The sequence below is a fragment of the Eptatretus burgeri genome, chromosome 6 (genome assembly GCF_056783735.1).
Source record: "Eptatretus burgeri isolate ZD-2024b chromosome 6, Ebu_testis_v1, whole genome shotgun sequence".
Classification (NCBI taxonomy): domain Eukaryota; kingdom Metazoa; phylum Chordata; class Myxini; order Myxiniformes; family Myxinidae; genus Eptatretus; species Eptatretus burgeri.
In genome coordinates this window covers 83,839,161-83,854,511 of record NC_140966.1, presented here as the reverse complement: position 1 = coordinate 83,854,511, position 15,351 = coordinate 83,839,161, and the positions used below count along the sequence as shown (strand labels likewise).

At 41.3% G+C, this 15,351-nt stretch overlaps 1 protein-coding gene across 4 annotated transcripts in view; it reads left to right on the top strand.

The window, feature by feature from the left end:
• The first annotated feature begins 826 nt into the window (after positions 1-826).
• The window catches only part of FRRS1 (ferric chelate reductase 1), an 88,734-nt gene continuing 74,209 nt past the window's right edge, over positions 827-15,351 (top strand). For 3 of the 4 annotated variants that reach the window (XM_085885934.1, XM_085885935.1, XM_085885938.1), the window contains exons 1-2: positions 827-965; positions 13,862-14,039. In XM_085885934.1, coding sequence (XP_085742060.1) covers positions 921-965; positions 13,862-14,039 — 223 coding nt within the window. In that variant the 5' untranslated portion in view covers positions 827-920. Of the gene's footprint in view, positions 966-3,876; positions 3,970-13,861; positions 14,040-15,351 lie in introns of all 4 variants that reach the window. The other variant, XM_085885936.1, reaches the window with a different exon arrangement.

Genomic DNA, 15,351 nt, shown 5'->3' with positions numbered 1-15,351 from the left:
CAATTTTTTTTTACTTAAATATACAAATTTAATAAAATAAGTTCAGACAAAAGTCGCGTGTAATATATAAATATATATATATATATATATATATATATATATATATATATATATATATATATGCACATATATATGCACATATATATGCACATATATATGCACATATATATATATATATATATATATATATAAATATATATATATGCACATACATATATACACATACATATATCCTGGTGTTGGCGCAGAGGTTAGGGCAGCGGCTTAGGATCAAAAAGGTCCTGAGTTCAAGCCCCGTTGGGCCACTAAATTAATACACCAGGGGGGTTGACTCAGCCTGTCATCCTTCCGAGGTCGGCGAAGTGAGTACCAGTGTACTGGGCCGGTGTATACCCCGGTTAAAATAGTTGTACCATATCCCTGTGTCATAAGAGGCGACCAGGGTTGCGTCAGGAATGACATCCGGCGTAAAACATGTGCCAAATCACTATGCGGATCATACGGATGATCCGCTGTGGCGACCCCGAACGGGAGCAGCCGAAAGAAGAAGATATATATATACATATATATATATATATATATATATATATATATATATATATATATATATATATATATATATATATATATATATATATATATATATATATATATATATATATACATATATACATATATATAACAATGAGATGTAATACAAGTCCTGGTTTGGCACAGGTGTACCTTGGACGTGTTTTTATGTGATGACGTGTCCAGGTTTGAAGGCGGAGTCTATGCTGATTTGACGGTGGGATATGTAAATAGAGGTCGGGGTTTGTAGGCGGAGTCTATGCTGATTTGAAGGTGGGATATGTAAATAGAGGGCGGGGTTTTGTGAACGTGTGGTCGCGTTAAGAAGGGCAGGATAAGAGTTCATCGAAATGGTAAAAGCAGGAAGCGTTATGGCCGAGGAGATAAAGTACAAGGTAATTACTGCATTTACTTGGAAACCTTCCCCCCCCCCATGTTTTTTTTGTTAAGTTCTCTTTTGCCAACGTTACCTGTATAATCATTTGAAGACTAATTGCAATTGGGTGCGGTTTACATACCTCCAAAATGTTTGACTTTCCCCGTGCTACGTCATTATTTTGTGCCGTTTCAACTTCTGCTCCCATTATATTTTCGTGCACAATGTACGTTTTGTGTGCACAGTGCTGATAGTATCACCTGCACCACCTTTTATGGTAGTAAGTGAGTTTTTGGATAGCCAGGTGTGTTTAAAAACTAGGTTAACAAGCACGTGTACCTCCTTGGGTTCTGATCACATCTAAAAACTGACATGACCAACCCATCATCCTGGCAATGCAACATTATGACACCTTGTGACTGGTGGATTTAACTCCTGTTCTTTTTTGTTGGTTTTTTTTTGGCAGGGGGGAGGGATGATTGCTGCATCTTGTTCTCGACTACAACATAAGTGCTTTGACTTTGGCAGGGGAGTTGTATTAAGTAGTGTGACTTGTGGGTTTGCATTATTCATGAAATTGTAGGTTAATTGTCGTTCTGTCTGTTGTTTAGTATATTTGTCTCTTGTCCAATTCAACCCACCTTGTCCCTGGAAACGTAAAATCTCACTCACCTCGAAGCTGTCTAGCCTGGGTTCGAATCCCGACCCAGTCATAAACTGTCATCCCGGTGTTTCACAGGTAGAGTGAATCATCAAGGTGTGTGCCAACCATCGGTTGCACGTTAAACTTGGCGTTCCGTCTGCTGGGATTAGTTGGTGGACGCTAAAGATCCCATGGTGTCCTTCACGAAGAGTAGGCGAGCTATCGCTGGCACCATGAACAAGTTACAAATTCCTGCCTTTATCTACAGAGGGCACTGCATCGGTGGCACAGCTGCCACAGAGATACACATGAGAGACTAGAACGTAAAAGCATCATTTTTCTGCAAACTTTAATTTGTGGATTTATTTGGTTTATGAGGTGGAATTTATTAAATAACCTCAAAGTTTTGCCATGTGGTCAAAAATTTGAAGAGACCTTGTAAACAAGTTTGTGTTGGACCTGTGGCTTGAGAGCACAAGCTGAACTCCCCTAATGTTGTTATCTGCAAATGAAAACGCCATGCCATGGTTATATCTCAAATGTCAAAGTGTAATTGCATCAATTGGAGATAACTTCGGTCAGGACAGCTTGGTTTATGTTTATGTTTCGAGTGTCTTGATTCACTCGGTCCAAGGACTGGTATCATGTTTGTGTTGACATTCTACTTTGCACTTGATCATAGACAATGTTTTCCTGTTACTGTTGTGAATTCGAATGACACTCGGTAGAGCGCATACCTCCACCAGACTGAACAGTTTACGTTTTGTATTCCACTGATGGGCTGGATCTGGATCCGTACTGGAACCAACGTCGAATCGACGCCGCCGCCGCCTTGTCGCCGACCCAATATCTACCATGTTTTGTCACAACTCGTCCACAATTTTTTGAAACGTAATGCCATTTATCGTTTTTGGCCCCCTCTCTCGATGGTGAAAAATGTTTCGAATTAAAAAAAAATTATCGTATCCAGATTCAGATCTTCACTAAAATCGAATCCATATTGTCCATGTCACTCACCCAACCTGTCCACAACTTTTTGAGATATCCTGCTCACAGACAGATAGTGGTGAAAACGTAACCTCTGCCACCGAAGACTTATTGGCTTCAACCAACTTTGCTGTGCCGCAAGTTTGAATGCTATTGAGAGATGCATTTGGGTTTGTTAACTGACCATATTGATGGGAATACCTCACGCATAACTTTGTGTTGCTTTTAGAATTTGTATTAATTCAAGGAGAGATTTTGTTTGTTTTTTGTATCGAGACTCATGGAAGGGACCAAAATGGAAAGGTGGAAAAACCAACAGCAGAATAGAAATGAGAGATAAAGGGAAATGGACGATGACACATGGGGGCTGAACAAGCTGAATGAAACACAGCAAGAGGAAGAGGAAGGAAAGTGGTGATGAAACAGAAAAATAAACAAATGAAAAGACGTGAGGGAGAGGGATGCGAATCACATTTACCTTGAAAACTAGTGCTTTGGAATGGGTTAATTGGGAGAAGGGGGGGGGGCTTAGTGAGGTAGCGGTGAACCACTGTCTTGGGGCCCTGGAGGAAAGGATCAGACTGAACAGACGGGAAGTTTGTTCCACAAGCAAGTGAAAAGAGGAACAAATGGGAGGTGAGCAGTGAGCCTGGATTTTGGGAGTTTTCCAAGAAGAGGGTTACTGGCAGACCGTATGCACCCTGCCAGGAGAGGGTGCAAGACCAAAAAGCAACTGTGGAATACAGAAAGGCAACCAGCCTGCGATGCAAAAGTAACTGACCAAGACACTCTGCTTTGTTGTGTGTGATCCCAATGATTGTTTAAGGGCCTTGCTTTCCGTGGTATCGACAAGGTCAAGGTGTGAGGCAGTGGTGCCAGCCCAAAAAGGAGAGCAGTACTCCTTTGAGGCAGTGTAGGTTCTCAAAAGTTCAGACTGACCAAAGAACGACCTTGAATGATGAAGAATCCCCGTTGTGAGGCTAACTTTGGAGGCAATCTTTCAAATATGGTCTGCCCAAGAAAGATATTGGCTGATTGTGAGCACCAAAAGTTTGAGACACTTAACCTCCAAATCATTCAACAGGAAGTAAATGGGAGTATGGGCCAGATGGTGGACCCTTTTGGAAAGACAGGGTGTGTGTACGATTTGTCGGGGTGATTGGTTGTTACCTCCGCCACCGAAGGTGAAGGAGGTTATGTTTTCACCCTTTTCTGTCTTGCTTGCAAAATCGAAGATTTTTTTCAAGTATATTTGTTCGTCAATTTTCTTGGTCTGTCTCTGTCTGTTTATTGCCTACAGGTCACAATTTTAAAGTGATCTTCATGAAACTTCACCACATGGTAGAGTTTGTCATAAGAAAGAAGCCTATTGTTTTTAAGGTCAACAACTTTGGTGAGATTTTTAAATTCCTCAATTTTCATCCGATTGACTTGAAATTTGAAGGGGATTTTCAAACCGCATCACTGAATTCAACCACCATTTATTTTTGAGGTCAAATTTGTGTCATGGATTTTGCAAATATTGTGTTCTGCACGACTTCTTGTTATTCTGTCTGTTTGCCTTTGTTTGTGTGCAGGATATCTCAAAAAGTTGAGGACGGATCCAGATGAAATTGTGGACAGGTTGGGTGTGTGACGAGGATGAATTGATTCGATTTTGGTGAAGATCTGGATCCGACGACTAGAATTTCAGTGATTCTTCACCATTGAGAGAAAGGGCTAAACTAATATATAGCACAATGTCTCAACAAGTTGTGGATGGATTCAGACGAAACTTGGTGGACAGGTTGGGTGTGTGCCAAGGACGCATCGATTTTGATTTTGGTGAAGATCCAAACCTGGATCAGGATACAATAATTATTTCATTTTTAAAGTGATTCTTCACCATTGAAAGATGGGGCCAAAAACTATATGGTACTGTATAGCATGATATTTCAAAAATGTATTGGGCCTGATTATGTCCTTGTGGATCAGGCATTGTCTGGTGGAGGCATTATGCGCTCTACCTAGTGCCCTTCTAGTTTTTATTGTATTGAGCATTAATCTTCGTGGAAAAGCTAGAACACAGAATGGATCAGGACTCAATCATACTAAAATACGCAATTTCACAGATACATTCAGTCATTACTTATCCAATCCCAATCAAACTTAACAGGACTACAAAAGGTCAAACAATGGAAGTTGTATGTACGACTTCATTTGCCCCACCCCATCCCCCCTCCCCTCCACCACCAAAGGGGTTTTCCGTGTTAAGGTGTACCAGTACGTGCCCGTAAAAAATAATAATAATAATAATAAATAAATAAACCACACAGGCCGTTTCTTCGCTCTCACGTGCCCGTACGTGCGTGACCCAGAAGTTCGATATTATTCGCAATTTATTTTTAATACCCAATTATTCAATTAGCGCCAACGTATGTTACCTTTTCACAATGTGGTGGCAAGGAAAAACAAAAAGAGAAGAGAAGAGAGAGAAATTTACTTCCTGGTTCGGAGCATACCAGCACTCTGATGTTCCCGAAATTTATCCACAGTCTCATCTGAAAACGATCATAACTTGGGGCATTGTGTTTATGTATAAATGCGCATAAGAAATCGAGAAATTATTAGAATACACGAAGTCATCACTCTCCGGAAGTCCGTACGTTGTAACCCGTAATGGGGAACGTGACTGAGCTTCCCTTCCCCATCGGCCACGCCTACGCAACAACGTGTCTTCCCATTGGTTTGGTAAATAAATGGCCATAACTTGGGAACCACTTGTCCGATTAATATCAAACCTTGAAAAGGCACATCCTCAGGTCCCCAGCAATATACCTGGCAAGTTTCAATTAGATCGGACCAGAGGTTGTCGAGAAACAGCGGACACACACACACACACACACACACACACACACACATTGCTGGAATTATAGATAGATATATATCCCTGTTAAGATAGCTAGTTGTGGAGTTTTTCCAAGGCAGTTTCTAGTTGCAAAAGTAATAACAATAATGAGAATAGCATAATATTGTTATTACAAAACTATTAATACTAATAATATCCACCCCCCCCCCCCCAAAGGGGTTTTTCCTCCTGAGACAATGCTGTGTTAACATGTTTAAATAACTTATTGTGGTATTTTGTGGGGCACCCCTACTGGAAGTAAAAAAAATACTTTAAACCACAAACACATATGATTACCTTTTTCAAACAGTCACGACTGCTGTTTAATATCTAACTTGATGTGTGTGTTAGTGGGAGTGTCTCCTCCGAAACTCTAAAACCATAAAACCGAGCAGCCTGAAACTTTGCATGCATATTCTAAGAAAACTCCAAGGAAGTGCAAGAATGAAAATTTGGTGTGTGGGTTAAAGAGCAGGTTTTGGGTCGCTGATGACTTCGCGTGATTCGAGGGTTGTAATCACATTAATAATCGTTGGGTATTTATTTTCTTGCATTTGAAACTCAAAATATGCTAAAATTAACTTTTAAGTCAAAACTTTTGTCAGTGACCGAAAAACAGTGCGGAAGATGCTATGACATCACGTTCTCCGAAAACTTCGTGAACATTCGGAAACAGCGTGTGAACAATGGCGAGATGCGAATCAGAGAGTGATTTCAGCGGCGATGAAATTGAGTGTTTTCATTCCGATATTGCCGAGGACGAGTCGGAGGATGATGGGAATTTATACTGTGGAGTTTCTGGCCCTGAGCAATATAAATTTGAGCCACTTGCAAGTGCCAGAAAATGGCCTATTTCGTGTACAAGTGGCAGAACTGACTGTCCAGCAGTTCACACTGACAGACTCCACCAGACAGATTGGTTTGTAGATTTTCATTTTCTTGTTTAATGCATAAAATAATGTAAAGTTTGATTCGTCTGTGACTTGATACAATAATTTTTTTAACCCTCTAGTAGCCTGGTGTTGGCTTCGTGGTTAGGGTGGCGGCTTGGGATCCTAGGGTCCTGAGTTCAAGCCCCATCGACCGCTGAATTAATACACCAGGGGGTTGACTCAGCCTGTCATCCTTCCGAGGTCGGCAAAATGAGTACCAGTTCCAGTGTGTGTACTGGTAGAGGGGCACTGCATCAGAGACACAGTAGCGCTTCAAGAAATGATAGCTACCCCGGCAGCTAAGCTGCCATACCACCACCACCAACCCTCTAGTCACTCAAGACTCAGAAATAGAATGAATCAATAATGGACCCAAATATATTATACACCGTAGCCTTGGCGTTGAAGTCTTTCTGACAGCTGAGTTTGACCCCAGCGAAAGTGAACAGTTAGAACAAACCCCAACTTTCAAGAGACTGTTGTGGCGTGTGTGTGTGTGTGTGTGTGTGTGTGTGTGTGTGTGTGTGTGTGTGTGTGTGTGTGTGTGTGTGTGTGTGTGTGTGTGTGTGTGTGTGTGTGTGTGTGTGTGTGTGTGTGTGTGTGTGTGTGTGTGTGTGTGTGTGTGTGTGTGTCCCCGCTGTTTCTCGACAACCACTTGTCCGATCTAATTGAAACTTGCCAGGTATATTGCTGGGGCCCTGTGGATGTGCGTTTTTAAGGTTTGATATTAATCGGACAAGTGCTTCCCAAGTTATGGCTATTTATTTACCAACCAATGACAGGACACGTTGCTGCGTAGGCGTGGCCGATGGGGAAGAGATTCTCAGCCACGTTCCCCATTACGGGTTACAAATATGGACTTCCGGATAGTGTATTGTAATAATTTCTAGATTTCTTATGCGCATTTTATAGATAAACACAATGCCTCAATCCAGTCGTCGTTTATGAGGGTGAAGGAACGGCCTGTGTAGTTGTTTGAAAGTGTTTTTTTTTTTTTTTTCTTTTTTCTCTTCTCTTCTCTTTGTGTTTTTCCTTGCGATGACATTGCAAAAAGGCAAAATACGTTTGCGCTAATTCAATAATTGGAAATTAAAACGAAATTGCAAATAATCGTAGGTGACACGGTGTGAGAAGATGAAGCAGGAGCCAGCTGAGGAGGAGAAGGCTGAATGGTGGGCACAGCGTCACGCTTCAGTCTCACTTGAGCAGTTGTTTTGAAACCGAGCTCACTCGTTGCGTTGCCTTCATAATCCTCGGCTGTGAAATGGTCACCACAAATGACAAGTCTATCCAAAGGGTCCTCTTTACCCGTTTTCTTTTGGGGGAAATTCGCCCATTTTGTTTGTACAAATCTTATCCACTGCCGGTGAATGTTTGATTCCTTCAGGAATCAGTGGGAGCAATTACCCGTTTTCCAGCCATTTTCGCAAAACATGACACACGTACGAGGCATGATGTACAAATATCCAAATAACTTTGTTCTACAATAATTCAAAATAAAAAAGGATAATAGACAGTTGCAAGCTCAAAAAAAGCGAAAGAACGGCCCGCTCAACTGGACACTTCTTCAATGAGCGAGGTGAGCTTCCGCTTTGTTTTGGAGAACGTGACGTCACCGTCCATATATGGGCACGCGGCTGTTTTTTTTTCAACAGCCTCGAGAAATAACAACTTCGGAGTTAAATTTCATTAATTTCCCCAATAGTTAGGCAACCAGAATAGTTTGCATTGAACTATTTAATGCACATATAATCGTATTGATAATTTTTCAGAACATGTTTGGTGACCCGCAACCTGCTCTTTAATTGAAACACCCCTTTTGAAGAAAATTAACGAACTTTGATTTAATTATATCCTTCATCAGGGGATCCTTATCCACCTTGCTCTCTGGGGTCTTAAGGCGTTTCCAAGGTAACTTTGCTGGGGTCTGAAGCCGCCATGTTTTTTTTTGGCCTGCTCAACCTGCCTCGACTTGGAACAGGCTGCAATTATTTCTTAATGATAAAGTTTTTTTTATTATTATTTATTGTTTTTTCAATTCCCTCGCTCATATTATCGAATACCTGTTCATCATAGCTACAAATTGCTGTATACATCACTTTTGTAATTGTTGTATTTTTCAAATTCGAAGCTTGGAGCAATTTCATGCATTATATGATACAATTTTCCATGATCTACTCTCATGGACTAATTAAAGTACATCATCGAAATCCTATTTCAGTTTTGAGGATCATATATCATCCGAATTCAATGTGTCAATCTGTTGTGAAATATGACTTCATTTATCAATCTGATAATTTCAGCCGAGGTACCACTTTGGTTAACTTCTCCAAATATGCACCTTGTGAAAATTTATTTGTGGGGGTGGGGTGGGATGAGGGAGGATAAGGGATGGGGGGGTATGAGGGAGGGGAATTGGTGGGAGAAGGGACCTGGAGTTGTCTGGAAACACCTAGTACCTTTGCCAGTTGAATATAAATGCTTCTTCCTTCATGTAAAAAAACATCTGAAAATGCTTCACTTTTCTAATTTCTTGGTTAAGTGTACTCCACATGTCCTCCTGGTGGACTGTGTGCACCCTGCAGAATCGTTGAGGGGGTGGTGGTAGAGCACAAGACCAGAAAGGAGACCACCAACCTGTCTGTGATAGCAAAGTGATTAGCCCATAGGCTCAGCTTCATCATGCGAGATTCCATTGATCTCAAAGGTCTTTGTTTCCATGGCATCAAGCTGAACAAGGTGTGATGCAGGGTTGTCGGCCCACAGGGGAGTGGGAGTGATGGTGAGTGGAAACAGGCTTTCAAGATCATTGGACTCTCTCATGATGAAGCTAAGTCTATGGGCCTATCACTTTGCCATCTCCGACAGGTTAGTGGTCGCACTTCTTCTGCCTTCTTTCTCATCTTGCACCCTCTGCCATTACCGTGATCACCCCCCTCAGGTATCTGCAGGGCGTACTGTCCACCTGCAACCCACTTGTAGTAACACTCCCAAAATCTAGAATTGCTGCTCACCTCCACTCATTTGTTCCTCTTTTTTTTTGGTTTCTTCTTCTTTTTCTTGTCCCCCCCCCCCCCTCACCTGTGGAACCAACTTCCATACTCTCTTCAATTTTATTCTTCTCTGTAACCGACTTATAATCTGGGTCCAAAATGATCACTCCTTTACTGGAGAAGAATGCTGAGATGGTCCTTCATTGCAGTGGCTGATGAGAGAGAGAGAGACTGATGTTGTTCTCCAACTGCTTCTATCTTCCCATGTTCCCCCACTTCAATCATCCTCCTTCCTGCACCCCAACCTTTGCTGAATTCCAAAATCTTTTTGTTCCTGCTTACTTTTAGGGTTGTATACAAAATCTGTGATTCTTTGGGTGGCTGGGTGTTTCCCCCGAGCATAAGGGGAAGGGGAGGGCGTCAGCATCACTGCCACCTTATGCCACCTGCCAGGGCACAGCCATCTTAGAGTGAGCTTGCTTTTGCCTTACAAATCATTGCAAGAATGGTAGAGATGATATATAAATCATTGATTTTGAAGCTATGAGAAGGCATTTCCTAAAATAAAGCAGGAAGTTCAACTTGAGGTTTGACATTGGGAAGAAACTGAAGGGTAAGAGTTGATCATTACTCAACCCTGACAGAGAGAACTCGTGTGTGCCATGGGTTATGCCCTGATTGAAAGTATGAACTGTACTTTTTCCCATTTTTTAGTCCCCATATCTGCAATCGACCCTGAATAAATTGTTTTGAAGATATTTTGGAGGGTGGGTGATATTGTGTGAGATTCCTGTTTTTGTTTTGGGGGAGGGGGGAGCATCACAAGGGGAGATGGACGAGTCAAACGTGTATGTTTTATGGATGGCCTGATAGGGGAGGGGCAAGTGTGACAAAGGGGAGCTTGTTTCTTCCACAATGAGAAACTCCCCAGCCACTGTCCTTAGAGTCGGGCAAACGAGAAAGCCTTTTTTGACCAAAGAGAGGCCAAAAAGAAGGGAAGAAAAAGAATAATAATAATATCCTGCACATAAATTTCCAAAATTGCTCAGACAAACAACTGGAACTGAAGACCCTTGTATACATTTGCACACTCTTTGCCATAAAAAAATGAACACGTAGAATTGATTTTTTTTTGCAGCATTCATTTGAAGTACCTTTTTGGCACGAGGGATGTGTAGAACACCTGATTGTGAGTTTCCAAGTAACAATTATCTCTGCCACCAAAAGTGGATGGAGGTTGTGTTTTCACCCTTTGTTTGTGAACAGATTCAGACAAACCTTGGTGGACTGGTTGGATGTTGTATGATGAGGAAGAATTGATTCAAGTTCGGTGAAAATCCAAATCTGGAAATGAGAATTTTTTTTTTTTATTTCTTATCTCATTCTTCACAATTGAGAGATCGAACCAAACAAGATTTTTCAAAAAGTTGTAGATGGATTATGACAACCATTTGGTGAGATGATAAGCCAATTCGATTTTGGCTCAGGTCAGCTGATCCGGCCGATCAATAGGATATAAAACGTGACCTATTCAGCCTGGTGGAGGTATACGCTCTACTGAGTGTCATTCTAGTTTCCTCATGCAGTAATCATTCAGCACATGCAACTCGTGCACCCTTAAGATTTTTGAGGTGACACGGGGTATTTTGAGCGAATTTTCAAGTCTTTCAGGGACATTGCATATTTTAAAATAAACATTATGCCATGTCTTTCAGAAAATGGGAGGAATCAAATCATTGGACACTTTCAATGAGGGTCTTCCATTAGCCATCTTGCAAGGCTCTTTAATGTCTCGAGAGAAACTTCATGACCTCAGAATAAGTTATCGAGTGACTGGATCAACGAGATATGCCAAGAAGTGGATGTCCCAGGATAACGACTCGTGCTCAGGACCAATCCTTCAATACATTTGCATGACCCATCTACTCAATCGGTTTTACCCTCCCTGGACCTCTCAGAGTACCACAAGCACTCCCAGGACCTCTCAGGATAAGTGTCAACACCATATTGAGGCATCTCTATGATCCATTCTCCATTCTCCGGCAGGGATCCATTCTTGTCATCATCTTCAGTGTCAGATTTACACCACTGTACATACAACCACGTTTGCAGCAGTTAAATCTGCATGTCCGATTGGCAAGTATTATGTTCAGTGATTTAATCCAGGCTCTTTCTTGAAAGGCATGATGGACAAGCATGCGCTACAGGAGAATCGATGAGCTAAATCGCCAGTATGTGTCCAGGAAGCCACAAATTTGAGGCCACAAATCACTGCTATGTAAAGTGCTATGATGTAACTTGTGTTGCTGAAACCTTTTTGCATCAACTTGATCCATATCGATGGCAATTTGACAGCAGATCAGTACATTAATGATATGTTACAGCAACATCTGTTGCCTACCTTTCAACAACATGGCCCGACAATCATCTTTATGCATGATAATGCTCCTGCTCACAGGGCCATTCGAACAAGGAACGTTCTTGCCAATGTCAACATCAATGTCATGACACCTTCGCCTGCCATCTCACCAGATGTTAATCCAATTGAATCTCGGATATAATTGATCGTCGCATTTCAACCGAGCCAAGACAGCCACAGACCCTCAATGAGCTTTAACAGAAGCTGATTTGGGCAAGGAATTCCATTTACTGAGTTCGGATTCAAATGTGAAGATGGTGCAATTCAGTGGTTGCTGCCAGAAGTTTACATACCCGGTATTGAGATTGTTTCACCGGATTCCAATGTGAAAAATTCGCTGCAATTGCAACATTACATGACTAGGTCACAAATAAATGGACTTCTCTTCAATGATTGTAACATATCTTTAAATTACATTACAATTCGACTGCAACAATAGGACCATCATGCTTGTAATCATAAGTTTGCATAACGAGCTGGAGCCATGAAAAAAAATAAAACCAGGTCTATTTATTGGTCATTTAAAACGTTTTACCTCTATTATACACCAATTCTGTTTGAGCACAGTTGTGAAGCAGGAATATGGACTTTGGCATGGGAACTGGCATTCAATGGGCTCTATTTCATTTATTTTATTGATTGATTGATTTATTTTAAAATGCATCATGAGATCTTTCACATCCTCAAGTAATTGTTAGCAAAAAGGAAAATCGGCTTGATGTTTCCTCTGTAAGATGATTAATTGATGGAACTTCTTGGTTCGTACGCAGCACAAAGCTGTTGGGTAGCATTATTGGCTCAGAAAGTGGATGTGCCCCTGATTATTATCGTATGAATTTGGAACTTGGCCATGATGCTGGCGATAGCTCGCCTACTCTTTGCAAAGGACACCATGGGATCTTTAACGTCCACCAACGAATGCTGGCAGACGGAACTCTCGTTTAACGTCCATCCGATGGATTCCAAACACATTTACTGAATCGCCCTACCTGTGAAACACTGGGGTGATAGTTTATAGCTGGGTCGGGATTCGAACCTAGGCTCGACAGCTTAGAGGCGAGTACATTATTACAGAGCTCTCTTATCAGTCCACTCAATGAATGACAACTTTTTGTCCTGAATGCAGTTTTACTTTGTGTTTTCTACCAGTGTTATCTTTGACTGAATAGATTAATGTTCTTCAAAAAACCTTTCAGCTTTGGGTAACTGCTTTGTGATTTGCTGATGATGCTAATCCTTCAAATGCTTCTCACCTTTTACGAAGAATATTAACGTAACTTTAACTCGAAGGGCACTCGGTAGAGCGCATACCTCTGCCACCCAATGCCTGATCCACCAGAACATATCTGGCCCAATACATTTTTTTAAATATCATGCTACACAGTACTATATAGTTTTTGGCTCGATCTCTCAATTATTAAATAATTCTCGTATCCGGATTCAGATATTCACCAAAATTGAATCAATTCTTCCTCGCAGCAACATCCAATATGTCCACCAAGTTTCATCTGAATCCGTCCAACTTTTTGAGATATCGTTTTTGGCTTATCTCTCAATGGTGAAGAATCACTTTTAAAATTTTCGTCTGATCTGGATCCGGATCTTCACCAAAATTGAATCGATTCTTCCTTGTCGTACACCGAACCTGTCCACCAAATTTCATCCAGATCCATCAACTTCTTGAGATATCCTGCACACACACACACACACACACACACACACACACACACACACACACACACACACACACACACACACAGGGGTGGAAACATAACCTCCTTCACCTTCGGTGGTGGAGGTAAAAAGTCATAAAGATGGGTTCCTCAATTTCAAAAGGAAAAATTAAAAATAAATCTAATTTCTGATCAGTATGAACATTTCTTGCATTCCTACAACTTTCCTTGAATGCATCGGTTTGAAAGTGTTAAACTCACTATTGCGCACCATTAACGATATTGAAGTCTAAACTGATGAGTGATTACTCGGCAAAAGGTAATTAATTGCTTTGTTGTTTGATTATTCACTGGGAATGTGTTGTATTGTGATGTGTGTAGGTCTTATCAGTTCTGTACTTGGTACTTGTGGCCCATGTGCAGGCCTACTCAAATGGCAAAGTGACTGAAGCCTGTCATACCATGAAGCCACAACATGGTTATCCATCACAGTTGACACCACCACCTTTCTCCATTGAAGCAAACTCCTCGACCTTTCAGCCTGGAGACACACTTCTTGGTAAAGCTTCTTCATATATGAGGGAAGTGTTTAAAATGGTTATCAAAGCTCATTATGCTGAGATTGATGTCATCATCATGGATTTCTTTAGAGATTTCAGTACTACGCTCCTTGTGGTCGAGATAATTTGAATTGCATTTGATGAAATTAAACTTCAACTTGAATGAAAAATGATTACTACTACTAGCTCTATAGAGTACCCAAATACTGTGGCAGTAGTTTGTAATTAATTTATAGGCATAACGTCCTTCTGATGGATGGTACACTCATCGATATATCACACTGCATATGAAACACCAAGGTGACAGCTTATAGCTGGGTCGAGATTCCAACTCGAGCTCGAGAGCTCGGAGGCGAGTGTGCAGATCCTGCCAGCCCTCTTGCACATTGAAAATGTATTTGTTCTTTGAAAGGACATGCTTGAAGTCTTCCATTATTCAAACATGACTGACTCGTCATTCGATGCCTTACAGTCACGATATCTAGTCATGTTGCCCATTTACAGGTTGCTTCATTCATGATTATGATTTTATTAGGAATACTTTCCTTAAACAAATTGAATTGAACACCCAATAGTCATCTGGGGCTATGATATCCTCGTTCTTCATGTGGGTTATGTTTGTTTTGTTTTTTTTTTGTTGTAAAAATCTGTGCTGTTAATGTGCCATCAAATAGTTAATCCTTTGTGTAATTTTATCATATTGTTACGTGGACAGCAGCCTCTTGACAATTTGTAATCACACCGGTGTTGAGGTTGACTCGCTGAAGTTGAGACGTCAAGGATAGCTGAATTGTACTTCTTTTTTTTTTTTCTATTTTTCATGAGCCAGCACCCATCACAAACCTATGATCCAGTGGGGCTTATTATTGATCCAGTTGTAAAACAGGATTACATTAAATGTTGCCCTCTAATTATTCCAAATGAATATGATCATTGGTGCGTCAACACGAGGTAAGGCGGTCCTTCCGAGATAACTAAATAACTTGGAACGCAAATCCTAATAGACAAAAACCTATCGACCCATTCTCCCCCCTCCCCCTCCCCCTCCCCCTCGTCCCCATATTCACAATCAAGCACTTGTACAGGAACCGAGCAGGTTCAAGGAAAAGGCATGTAGCGAGTGAACAGCTGCAGTTTGAAGCTTGAACAGAACTCGCACGGTCCTGCAACTCCATTAGGCCAGTCAGCATAAACCAGCAACTCGAGGGTGAGGGGTGGACAGAGCATCAGTGGGTCCAAGCCAGAGATCACGAGCTGGTCCAACCAGAGGAGACTAGGCAAACAGACAGAAGCCACTTCTTGTTGGAACTG